Source organism: Pholis gunnellus (genome assembly GCF_910591455.1).
Source record: "Pholis gunnellus genome assembly, chromosome: 13".
Lineage (NCBI taxonomy): Eukaryota > Metazoa > Chordata > Actinopteri > Perciformes > Pholidae > Pholis > Pholis gunnellus.
The window spans coordinates 1,463,867-1,477,201 of record NC_136540.1 but is presented as its reverse complement, the minus strand read 5'-3'; the positions used below and the strand labels follow the sequence as shown (position 1 = coordinate 1,477,201).

Here is a 13,335-nt window from a genome sequence, read left to right as displayed (position 1 = left end):
ACAAATAAAGTGAATTAAAGCCACAGAGGTCCGTGAGATTAAATACAGAGTGAGAGGGAAAAGTGAGGAAACATGTCACACATTCTTTCAGGCCTTTTCTCAGAGCGGTTCTTCCAGGAAGTTTGCACATTAGAGACAATGAGGTCATCCTCCAGTAACAAAACACCTCCAAAACAATGTAGAAAGAAGCAATGGAGTAACAACAGTTTCCACTGGAAAGACAAATATTCTGAGAGCAACCCGTTTAGACTGTGAAAGTGATAACTAGGAACTTTCACAATACTTTGTTGTAACAACAGAAGTAAAAATACATGTTCTGCTACTAAACTACACTTTGAACAACCCTCTACCTGTGAGAAAGGAAAATATGTAATTTATAGACATTACTATCAGGGACAATGTTCTACAAAGGTTCTGTTCAAAGAACCGTACGATTGGCACATCAGAACAAAGAACCGTGTAAAAACCGGACCACTTAATATTTGGGACATTTCATTTAAAGAGTAGGATTTGCACTCTATAAAAATTGTCAGACTCACATTTGAGAGTTTAAAACTAGAGTTACATGCTGCAGTTTACGTCCAAAACGTCCTCACTTCATCATCCTATGAGATGTTTGTGTGAAATTGTCATCATTAGCATATGAAATCTTGAGTTATGGCCAAAGACACGTCACCGTCGTGGTCTTAAAGAAGTATTGTTGTCAGTTCATCCTCGAGTCCAGGTGGATGTTTGTGCCAGATTTGAGGAAATTCCCTCCGGGCGTTCAAGAGATATCGCGTAGAAAATATATAAATTGATGCAGCAGAACCCTTTTGATCGTTTTTGTTAGAAAAAATGATTTTCTTGTGCAGCATTTTTAACCCAGAGGATCCTATTTCTGCGAGGTATCTGCCAGGTATCCGTATTACCAGAACACTGGCTAGACTGTAAAGGTAGACATGATGTACGAGCTTTAATATAAACCTGTTTAAGCCCTCGTCCCTCCCAGTGGACCTGACGGAGCCAACAGACCCCATGCCACAGCTGCCATTCATCCATCTCATACCCAAACCAGGAGAGACACAAAGATCAAGCCAACACACACACACGACAATACAGATTCACCCAGATAACAAGCAGACACTCATCCAAGATAACAAAGACAATTAACACAGTACTTTGTCCTCAATAATCTAGGATATTCCAGCTCTACGCTCACAGTTACACATGTGACGTCACCCAGTATAACCAGTCTGCATCTCCACTACATGAGTTCAGTCATTATTTATACTTGACTCAAGGCAATGACTTTTATTCTGCATGTTTATATGACGTGACGAGCCAAAAATAGTTTCCCATCATCCCTCCTGACTGCTAACAGATAAAGTGATTTCAAATGCAAATATCTGCCAAACTGCATCATCGTCTCTATGCAGACGAACGCACACTAAACATACCTAAATATATTCGATCAATCAGCTTCATGGGGTAAGATTTAAAGCCAAATTGGAGATTTGGGGAATTTGATTTAGTAGTGGTACATTTGTTCTGGCAGAAAACCTGCTTTTTAGGGGGAAACGTGGTCCCTGGGTGATTTAGTAGAGGCTGTAAAGACGACCGACACATAGACGGTGGAGGATTTAGGTGTGACCTGATGGACAATGAGCTGGACCTAAATATAGACCTTATGTTTGAGAGCAGTGTTTATAGTAAATGGGTGGGTGTGTGGAGAGGAACAGTTAAGTCCATTTTCAATTGCCAAACCAAACGGTGTACGGCTCTGTATATGTGAGGAGGTCTATGTGTACATAACCTATGCATGTGAGCTACTATTTACCAAACACTGGTGTCACAGTATGGCCACTGCATTCTTCAGTCTTGCAGGAGAGTATATGGAGGGAGGGAGTCATGTGCTGCAGCGTTAGGTTGTCAAACCAAACGTAATTTGTCAGATGGGAGGCAATCATACAAGAGGGTTGGGCAACGTTGTTCAATGAGCAACTCAAGTCATTTCTGCAGGAGAAACTTCTCCAGCATTCGATCCAACAATATGGACCAAAAACATATAAATGTATATTTTAGTTCAGACGACTTTCAGACAGAAAGTTCAAAGAAATGTCAACATGAATTTCTGTTTAGGTTTCAACTAATGTGTTGCTGCATTGAAGACGGTTTCCACTTGAATTGATTTTAAAGCTTTCTTTACCAAATGCTGATGTACGATTTATTATTTAATTACAAATAACTTTATATGTTACTTTTTGTTTCACAAAGTTAAGTAAGCAATGTTTAAGGTGTTTCCTTTACAGTGAGGCATACAGCTCAGTAATAAAACACTGGTATTGGATTGAGTGATTCATCTGTATCGGGCGATTCCCAAAGGCCAGTTTATTGCTAAAAAGATGTAAAAGTCGGATCGATGCATCCTTAACAGCGCCAACACTTCCTGAGGTGGCTTTACAGTAGAGGGCTACCACTGCTATTACATCACAACATAAAACACATGCAGGACATGTTCAACTGTTATTGATAAGTGACTATTGGCATAAAAATAACTAATAGATGAGCATTGCCTTAAAGCCAAGTGAATGCTGCAACCACAAGATAACGCCACTTCCATTGCATCTGAACAATATTCACCTTGTGTCTTCCTGTAGCGAGTAACACCGAGACCAAGTATTACCGACTGCAACAAGTTCTCACAGACGAACCCAAAAACATGCAGCAGTTGTTGACGCTGAGGTTTAACTGGTGGGGTTCTTCCTGCGTACTTCACAGGTTCTTGGTGTTCTAGCCACAGGTTGTTTGGAAGATTGTGGGTCATCTTTTACTCCTTTAAGACCCCGACAGTGTTGACTCGTCATTGATCGAATCACACAACATATATCATCTTATCAATGTTTGCATTATTGATTACTTTCTCGATTAATCAAGTAGTCGCCTGGTCCAGAAAATGACAGAAAATTGTGACGGTCAGTGTTTCCCAAAGCCCAAGAGGACGTCCTCAAATGTCTTCTTTTTGTTCACAACTTAAAGACGTTCGGTTTTCTGTCATAGAGGAGTAAAGAAAGAGAAATTCACATTTAAGAAGCTGGAATCAGAGAATTTTGACTCAAACTATCAGAATAGCTGGTGATTAATTTAGTAGTCGACAACTTATCGTTTAAACGTCGCAGCTCTGGCTTCATTGTTGTTCTTCTGCTCTTTTGTTTGGACCAACGGGTAATCGAAGTGAATGTTCGATAACTTTACAAAGTGTTTCTGAGACGTGATGCCTGCCCGGCCGACATAATGAGCTCAAACTGCATTCTTTGAGGCTGAGTGGATGTTCGGCTCATAGCTCATTTGGGTGATCGTTTTAGTCACATGCCTCCTTTGCTACTGGACTTTATGTTGGAGGGTTTTCATGTGTTTTGTGCTTCTTCAATTGAGGAAATAAATGAATCTCTGAAGCCCTTTTTGCAGCCATCATTAACTGGTCAGAAGTTACAGGATATGGGTCACTTTCCCGGCCAAAAAGTTGTGGTGCAACAATTCCAAAAATTAAGATGTGTTGCAAATCAGCCCCAGGAGGAGATCTGCACAATGTGACACCAACTTCACTGCTCCCTTTGTTTAAAACAGAAAACAGAGCAAGACGGAATAAACACCGGACAGAAAGCTAGGAAGACGACAATAAAAAAAAAGACAAGAGCCCTTTTATGAGCAGCAGAGTCCTAAAGTAAGGAAACAAAGAACAAAAGAGAAGAATGTTGAATGAGTAAATGCATTGAAAGCTGCTGGAGAGAGAATTGAGCTTAGATTAAAAAGCTCACATGAAAACAGAAAAACATGTGAAGACGGACAGAAAAGCGAGAGCAGAGCAGGAAGTGTCCATCAGAGAGCTTGTGACAGTCACAGCGCTGACGGAGGAGAGAGGGCAGTCATTCATAAAAGCAGCACATGACTTCACGACTGTTACATACTCGCACCGCTTTCACCTCCATTGTCTGAACCACACATGACTCAAAACAGCCTCCTGACAGACACACGGCTGTTTGTTTCCTCGTACAACCTGTTGATCTTAGCTTGGCAACAGTTTGATTGAGGTTCCCTTTCAGACAACAAGCGGGGCGTTAGCTCGTCTGAAAATGATTCACCTTGGTCCCGAGACTAAATGTTATCCAATCTGAGATCACAGATATGCAAAACACAAACTCTCTGAACTACAACTCCACCCCAACAACATAAATGCCAGATATGTTATCCAAATTTAGCTCAAAGAAACTACATTACAAACCCTTTAACCCTCATTATACAACACGGACCACAATCAATCTTTAAAACTACAGCTCTGCCTCAAACTGCAGAAACGTTGTCCAGCTGGAAACTGGTTGCCAACAATGATATATATAATAATAACAACAACAACAACAACAACACAGACAGACCTCCTTTGACCAACACTACCATGCCCACTGGGATGCACGCACGCCTGGTTAAATATTACCGACTCCTACCTGGGCATCATCGCGAGTCTGCCAGTCTTTCCCCCAGCGTTCTTCCTCTCTCTCTCTCTCTCTCTCTCTCTCTCTCCCTCTCTCTTCTCGTCTCGCTCTCCTCTCAGCCAAAGCTGAGGGTCTAAGAATAGCGGTGAACTAAATCCACACAACAACATGAGACTGTCAGGTGATCGCAGGAGCTCTGTGTGTGTGTGTGTGTGTGTGTGTGTGTGTGTGTGTGTGTGTGTGTGTGTGTGTGTGTGTGTGTGTGTGTGTGTGTGTGTGTGTGTGTGTGTGTGCGTGTGTGTTTGTGTGTGAGAGAGAGTGAGTACCGGACCGCCGGCTGCCACAAAGCGCCGCGATAAGAGAGTGACAGTGGGGTATTTGTTTGTGTCGTTTTCTTAATCCCACTCTTTTTTTTGTTCCCTCTCTGCTTATTTCCATCGTACTTTCAATCGATTTAAAAACCACATATGTACAATTCATCCTTTTAACGAGGAAGTGGAAGAAGAAAGAGTAACCGGACTGGTTTAAGTGAAAGCTTCCTGTATAAATACATTGGATGGTGGTTAGTTTTGGTGACGAGAGTCAGCTGACTGAAGGAGGAAAGTGAGTTTTCACCGATCCGTCACATCTCAATGGGTTATCATTTAAGTTACAATCATTTGGTGACTGTGGGGAAGTTTTAAACGGCATCGTTTGATTAGTGCAGGGGCCTAGAGATGAGATATTCCATCATGACGTTGAAAATGTATAAACAAAAGGATCATTTCTGATGAGAATAGTGTCATTTTAACACATATTACGCAGCGATACTAAGAAGACGAGCTGGTTGCAGCGGACAGGAATCATTCATTTGTGTCTGAGATATTTTAAACATACACCATGATGCAAATGTAATACGTCAAAGATCAATGAATGACCTTCATGAATAACTTGCCAAATGCAGCTGACATACACTGCAAGTATTACTACGTATTACTTATTTACTACCACCATAATAACATTCATACGTCCATAGACACTGATCTTGTTAAGTAATTTAACTACCTCTACATGCACACTAATATTGTGTTCACACGGGCAAACACAGCTGCATGTAAACAGGAATATTGATAGTCAGTCATGTCAATAGCTCAGTAGCAATATTGCCTTTATCAGAATATGGACAAAGATTTTGTGCAGGTTGACGTAGCGACAGCATCCGTAGCTGCTGCTGGCCGAGGTGTGCACTGATAAAAAGGTCACAGTGATGCTATCAAGTTTCCTTCAATGCAGCGAGTCCGACGTCAGCCTACTTACTGACCTCAAAGAGCCATCGCTCTCTCTGCACCGCCACTGGAACATCTGTGTGTGTGCGTGTGCGTGTGTGTGTGTGTGTGTGTGTGTGCATAGACGGTTACATAAATATCCCCTCGGTCCAGGCTGTGTGACGTTCTTCCGGCTGTGTGTGACGGAGGTTCCTGGTGGTCCGGCCGACGTTTTCTGTTGCCTTTCTGACTTCACACCAATCGTGTGCATGAATGCATTCACTGCGGAGTTAAATGAATCATCCGGCATTCTCACTTTTGCATCATGACCTTGAACTGGTAACATCTTGGAGCAGCTTAGAGCGCATCACCACGACTAGATAAGAATCACTGCGAGACGAGTTACCCAGAAGAGCAGTCGCCACATCTTATCTCTCAGATACCTGTGGTTTTATTGGGGCATCTTCTGCACGTACTGCCTCAGACATTACGTGGACGCGATAACACTGAATTTGAAGCCTTCCTTGTAGAGATGGTTGTTACCTGCGTGATGTTATTTGGAGTTAAAATGAAGCCGTGATAGAGGGACTACTCCTTTTGCTGCTGGAGAGGCCAAGCCCTATTTTATACAGGGTGAAACCCAATAGTACACGTACACACACACCTTGTTCCACTGACAAAAGTGCTGCACTTCCTTGAGCTAACTGTTTTTACATTTGATTATTAAAGAGCAGCTCCCTCAAGGAACCAGCCACATGGCCCACAATGCACCTGAGTACCTGCAGTCACATGATTCTGAGTTACCAAGTACAGAAGAAACAAGAGCGTATATTCTCAGGAAATACCCAAGATTTACATCAACACCATATCAATTGTAATACTGTATACATACCATTATTATATGATGATCGTAATGTTGTGTTAAAATTTGTATTAATATTGTTTTCTGATGGAGTAACTTCTTGCTGTATTCCCTGCATGGTGTCTTGAAACAGGTTTTACTTCCATATGGTGTTTTGTGTATTTTTACACTGGGTGTGCATGCGTTGTAATGACTATGTGTACACTGATAGCTTAGTCACAACTTCTTCTGAATCAGCAACAACACATGACTTGTGATGAGAGCGATGCGTGTGTCACAAAGAATCACATGAATGTAGAAATAATCCTTCCTCTTTGCTCCATTTAGTCATTTCTCTCTTTCTCCTCTCGAGGCTAAAAGTAGGCTAATTAGCTGAAGTGACTTTCAGGATCCCAACAGATGAACTAATCCCACCGACGCTTATCTGTGGACGTTCACGTCTGAACGACGATGTCGACTTCACCCAAAGCGCCGTACGGCATAGAATAGGTCTTCACAGAGACAACTAATGAATGGACCGATACGTTAATACTGGGGGCAAAAGCTCGGATAAATATGTGGAATTAATGCAAACGCTGTTCCCTGTAAATTAGCAATTTAAGGTAAATTAAGGCAGAAAAAGAAATGCTCCACCATGCAGCCATTTCTATAACAAATGGTCCCGGACACAAAGTCAAAGTCACATTAAGAACCAAGAAACCGTAAATGCATTTCATCATTAAACTAATGAATGAATCTGTAAGAAAAGAAAGAAACAATGAATGCCACTGTACAAAAGCTAAACACGGGCATCTATCACCGTACCTAATGCAAATGGTTGAAATCATAAATTAGTGCACCATGCCGAGACTCATTTGTGTAAATATCAACAACAGCTCAATATCACTTGTGTTAGGAACCAGAGCACTTTACAATGTGGACTCAAGACACAGTGGAGGCAGAACCAAGGAGAACACATAAAGCGTGTCGTACAATTTGAAAACGTTTCACATCACATATAGTAACACAGTCCGTAGTGTGTGTTGTACTTTATGTTTGTGAGGTCCAGCATCAGATGTCAGCGCTAGCTGTGAAACTGATCACCAACAAACTGATTATAGTGATTCTGGGAATCGTCAAATCTGTATAAAGTCCTCAAAATATACAGACGTCACATTAAACATTACATTTTCTTAGCAAGTTCTTAAATGTACAATTTGTAATGTGTTTACTGTGGTAAACAAAAAGGCCAAACAACCAACCAATCACCAACAACAGAGATAACAATAAGTATTCAGCGTGAAAAAAACAAAGAATCGACTAAAGAAACCAGTTGATTAAGACCAAATCGACCGATTAGTCAACTTAAAAAACGAATAAACAAAGTACTCCAAACTGCCTCTTTGGTATTTCCCAATGCAGTAGGTGTCTCCAGACCAGGACCACATTGTGCCCCGATGACTCACAAGGTGAAAACAATGACAGCATTGCTGTCCGTCGGCACCGCGAGGAGCAAAACATCCAGAATTGTGTGCAACGCGGGCCGTGTTTGAACAGGACATGCAGGCCTAAGTAGCTCTTAAGCCAGAGCTACTCCGTGTGTGTGTGTGTGTGTGTGTGTGTGTGTGTGTGTGTGTGTGTGTGTGTGTGTGTGTGTGTGTGTGTGTGTGTGTGTGTGTGTGTGCAGTTTTTACGTAAAACTATATCTTTACCCTGTCGTTCTGTGAAGTGTGGTCACTTAAAATAGCCCTGATAGGAACCTGATGACAGCCGTCCATCTTTACAGAAGTCTCGCAGGTCTGCAGCACATACACACACAACTATTATTATATATACACACATATATACGTGTATAAATAAGTAACTAAAGTACTGAGAGCCCATGCAGACTTATCCAACTCTTTATGCCAGTAACATGCAGCGCAGCCATTTGATCGTCCCGCAAACATCACAGCCTGATTGATGAAGGCTCCACATGACACACCGGAGTTATGAAAGCATGCCGTGGAGGAAGGACACCACAAGCCAATCGGGAACCTGAAACACTGTAAACTATCAAGGAAGAAGCATCACTATAAATAAATATCCCGTGAAAAGTCATGCTGTTTTAGTCTGCAGTACAGGCTCAAATTTGCCAGCTTTATTACAGACGTGTTACCATTTTTATACCTACTTCAAACTGCAATGTGCACCAAGAAACAGAATGAGCTAAAAGCTTATTCAAATTGCATCTGATTTGGGGTTTTTTGGGATCTTACAAAGTAGTGTGTTTAAACAACACACGCTCCCTCCTCCTCGTTCCTCAGCACAAACACAGCTATATTGAGTTGCATGGCCCAGGGTCAAGAAGGAAGTTTCCTCACCGCGCAGCAGCCAGGAAAACCAGTCTGTGTGTGTGGGGGGGGCAACGATCAAGCCTCCTGACCGGCTACAGAATGAGCCGGGAGCTCTCGCTGTAATGTACAGTATGCTGTACCCAGGTCAGGTGCTGCACACCAGGGAAACCGGAGAGGCCTTTTGAGGCTTTTCCTCACGGGGTCGGCCAACCTTCTGCCCTTCAAGGTATTTCTGGTGATGCATTATGCAGGACAACAGCTAAACTTCTACAACTATATCACTTTTCTATATCTGCAAATGAATGCATGTGTACGGGACAAGATTGTGGTATTTGGCTCTGGTTTCCGATACCATTTAGCTTCCCGTTAGCTTTTATTAATGCATTATTATCTGTGTTTAAACATGACGTAATCCAGTTGTAGATGTCGTCTCTCAGCTTCATTCTCGTGTCTTCAGGTGTGTCTAACTGGACCGGACACAATAACCGGCACACGGAAGACGAAAGTCTTGGCCGTGGACGTTCATACGGTCCTTGTTCCTGCCACCATCCAAGTGTCCTCCATATCCACCTTTCCATCTCTTTGCCTTCTCACAGCTCCAGCAGAGCAAATCATGCCTGATGAACGGGCAGCTCATGCCAGAGGTATGAAGAGCACAGCCGACCACCGAGTTAACAGAAATGCCTGCTGTCTGCCAACCCCACACACACACACACACACACACACACACACACACACACATCTCACACACACACACCTTTATGGCCATGGAACGTGTGCATGGGCCAAAGTGCAAGTTGCAAGACAAGGAGGTGAGCTAGCTTTCAGGTCCTTTGGAAGATATATCCACCGTGGGTGGCCGGCCTAGAGCCCCGTTTTCCAATGCAAGTGTATTTAAAACTTGGTGGCAGACCTGGATACCCTGAATGAGTACATAGGAACCAACACTGGGAAGATGCAAATCATTCTAAAAAATGTAATAAAAATAACCATCACTTCCCTCTGCTACATGCACAATGTTGGAGAAATTATCAGAGTATTGGGAAATAGCTGCTTGCAATCCAGAGAGAGAGAAAAACAGAAAATGTCTAATGCAACTATGTGATGCATGAGGGTTTCAAGAGAGCAGACATTTATTTTTTTAAACTGTTAAATGTCTTCTGCATTTGAAATTGAAGCAAACCCTCAATATCTTCCTTTAAATCTCTTCTTAAGACTCACTTTTATACACTGGCTTTTTCTTAAGTTACTGTATATTGTTGTCTCTATTTTAATCATTTTTATCTGGCTTGTTCTTACTTACTACTACTTTTATCACATTTCTATTGTAAAGTCTTATTTAAATGTACTATATAAATAAAGTTATTATTATGTATATATTATGCTTTCTTGGATGTAAGACACCTGCAGTTAGTGCTGTGTTTATGGTTTAAAAAAATGTCCCCTTGTAGATTAATAAAGTAACTATCTATCTATTTAAAATGAGGGTTATATAATATCTTACATTTGTTGTGAGCATCACTGGTGTATGAACTAGATGTATTGAGGTATTTCTCTTCAGAATCAGGACACCATCTTTGTTTTGTTTATGCTGAGCATCACTGTTGTGTAACCTCGACAATGACGCATTAATACATAACATATATTTACATGAAACAAAATAAATATCCGTATATCGACACAAAGCCATTATCTACTTTTACACTAACACCTATCGTGCATCCCCAGAATGCAGTCTGTCTACGGAGGCTGTAACCGTTACTGTCTCGTGCCTACCACGCAGCCTTTAACTGCCGCGTTACCAAAGCAACCGTTTTAAAATCAACTTTATTAACACTTTTATAACCGACAGCACACGAGTGTACAACGCGCGAGAGACGTTGCTAACAAAGCCGAGTGCCAACCGACAAGAACGAGCGAGCGCGTGCAGCCAGCACCTTGTTGGTGCTAGCATCATTAGCATGTTAGCTAACCAGACTTTTTGCTGGATCGATTTTTAAATTAACAAAAAATATGCAGCGTTGCTTTGTAAAGCCCTAAAGGCTCTAAATAAAAAATAAAATAAATATGTCACGCGTCATAGCGAAAAGTCATAAATGACGTTAGTGTACGTTACACACACAAACACGCGCGTGCACACATGCGCACGCACACACAAACAAAACAAGCTACCTGAACGCTGGGTCCTCTTTGCTGCATCTCGTGGGAGGCGACGTAAACGCATTCCTCTTGTTGAAAAGTTTCTGGAAGAGAGTCGGAGGCATTTTGTACCAAAAAATCTATTTTTTCCTTCTTCTCCTTCTTTTCAAATCCGAGAGCAGATCTTGTTCCTTGTAACCGTCTCCATGGGTGTCACACAGTCATATGACAGGCATTAGTCACGCGGAGCTGCTTGGTAACCCCGCTTCATTTTTCTGATTGGCTGGTTATTTTTGGACCCAGGGTACCACGTGGTCAGTTGATTTTTTTTCTTTTCTTTTGCTGTGTTGATGTTTTGTCGGGAATCGTGACGGCATGAAATGTATTCACAGAAATCATACAAGTTAAGACACTGAGGACGCTCCTTAAAAAGACCCCACGTGAGAAAAATGCAAAAGCCAGGAATGTGCAGAACAAACAGACAAATATCCAACAATAATTATATATTTATTTATTGAATAACTTGAATTATTAATTCATTTTGGAATTTTTTTTGTAGAACGAGATAACTCACAAATAAAGAAAAACACGAAGTTTAAAAAAAATAAACTTTACATCTTAATTATTTTTTTTAGATGAGGCATTTAAAGGCATTGACACGTGCAGGCTTATGTCGAAAGAGTAAATACAAACGCAGATACAACACAATACAACATATATATTTCACATGTAAAATTGAAACAATCACTGACAAGGAGAAAATATGAGAAAATAGAATGTTTAAGAGAATACACGTCTGACATCTAGTGGTCGTTTTGACAATTGTTTTTTATAATAAATATTAAAATAAAAAAGGAAATCCTGGGCTTGTTTGAGTGCATTTTCATTTCCATTGCCACAATTTGTGCAGCAGGTTATGTCTTAAAAAAATAAGGACCCAGTTGAGAAGCAGTGCATGTCATCCCTCTGAATTATAATCTTTAAATAATACATAGAAATACTGATTCATCTATGCATCACATGTCATTTTCCATATTCTTTTTGCAGGATATCTCACATCTTCTCATCTAGATTATGGGATTTTGGTCTTCGGGTCTCACATTGGAGAAGATTCCGTGCACTCGAGAGCAATGAGAGGAAACAAAGGACCACTCGTGAGTTTCACACACCTCGTCCTCATCCCTTTGAAGAAGGCGTCCCGGTCAGCGGCGTCGATGAAGTCGAAGAACGTGACGTCCTCCGGGCTGCTTGTGACGGGCTGCGTCAACGTCACCGCCAGCCGTAGGGCGTCTTCCAGAGAGCTGACCTCTTCACCTCTGGACGCGTGGACCGGATCAGGTGTGTCGTGGACCGTTAATGGCGGGGTTTGGGTGCGTCTTGGTCCGAGGGGCTCAGTCATGATGGGGCTTTTGAAACAAACCTTCTTCTTGTACAGAATGGGCTTTCTGTTGCTGAGCTGAGGGAGCAGAATTATGTTTGAGTACGTCTGTAATAACTCTTCATGTGATGGACAGACAGGTGGTTTTTCTTACTTTTGGTGGCGTTTTCCACTCGAATGTTGTCTCTGCAGATGGAGGATTTAAAAAACAACATAATTATTATATTACTTTAGTATTGGTGCATTGTAGAGTTCAATTAACGAGTCTTTACCTGATTTAAATGGGTCTGCATGTATTTTGGTCTCAGCTTCAGGTCCTCTGTTTTTCATTCAAAGAGAAAAGGAATTAATCAAACCATTTTTTATTACTTTTATTATATATTTAATATTGTTTTTATTATTAGGAATTTTGAAAAAAAAAGACTGCATGTTAAGTGACTTTAAAAAAAATATATATTCAACTGAGAAACTCACTTGACCTCACAGTTCTGTTCAGGAAGAATCACAGAGGCATCTGCAGAGAAATATGTATTATTATTATCAGACCATTTCAGATATTATATCAGTTATTCAGTTGTTGAACAATTTGTCCCTTCAATATACAGTATATATGTATAAATAAAATAAATACATCTAAATATGACATTTGTTTATGGGATTTTAACAGCTGTCAAAGGCCCAAACTGTACACTTTTCATTACTTTAATTATTTTAATTATATGCACTTCTCAGAATCCACCATAAGCTACAACTGATTCACTGTTAATATATGTTGTGAGTGAGTAATGCTTTCTTTTTTTTTTAAACAATTTGCATTTTTCATTTGTTGATTTTACTAAATTATTTAATTAATTAATTTATTTTATTTTATTTTATTTATTTTATTTATTTTATTTATTTTATTTATTTTATTTATTTTATTTATTTA

The 13,335-nt window shown here is 40.7% G+C and overlaps 1 protein-coding gene across 3 annotated transcripts in view; it reads right to left on the bottom strand.

The window, feature by feature from the left end:
• fnip1 (folliculin interacting protein 1) overlaps positions 1-11,226 on the bottom strand; it is a 31,376-nt gene extending 20,150 nt beyond the window's left edge. For 2 of the 3 annotated variants that reach the window (XM_079171463.1, XM_079171465.1), the window contains exon 1: positions 11,063-11,226. In XM_079171463.1, coding sequence (XP_079027589.1) covers positions 11,063-11,154 — 92 coding nt within the window. In that variant the 5' untranslated portion in view covers positions 11,155-11,226. Of the gene's footprint in view, positions 1-4,481; positions 4,564-11,062 lie in introns of those variants that run through there. The other variant, XM_079171464.1, reaches the window with a different exon arrangement.
• Between the last annotated feature and the right edge of the window lie 2,109 nt (positions 11,227-13,335).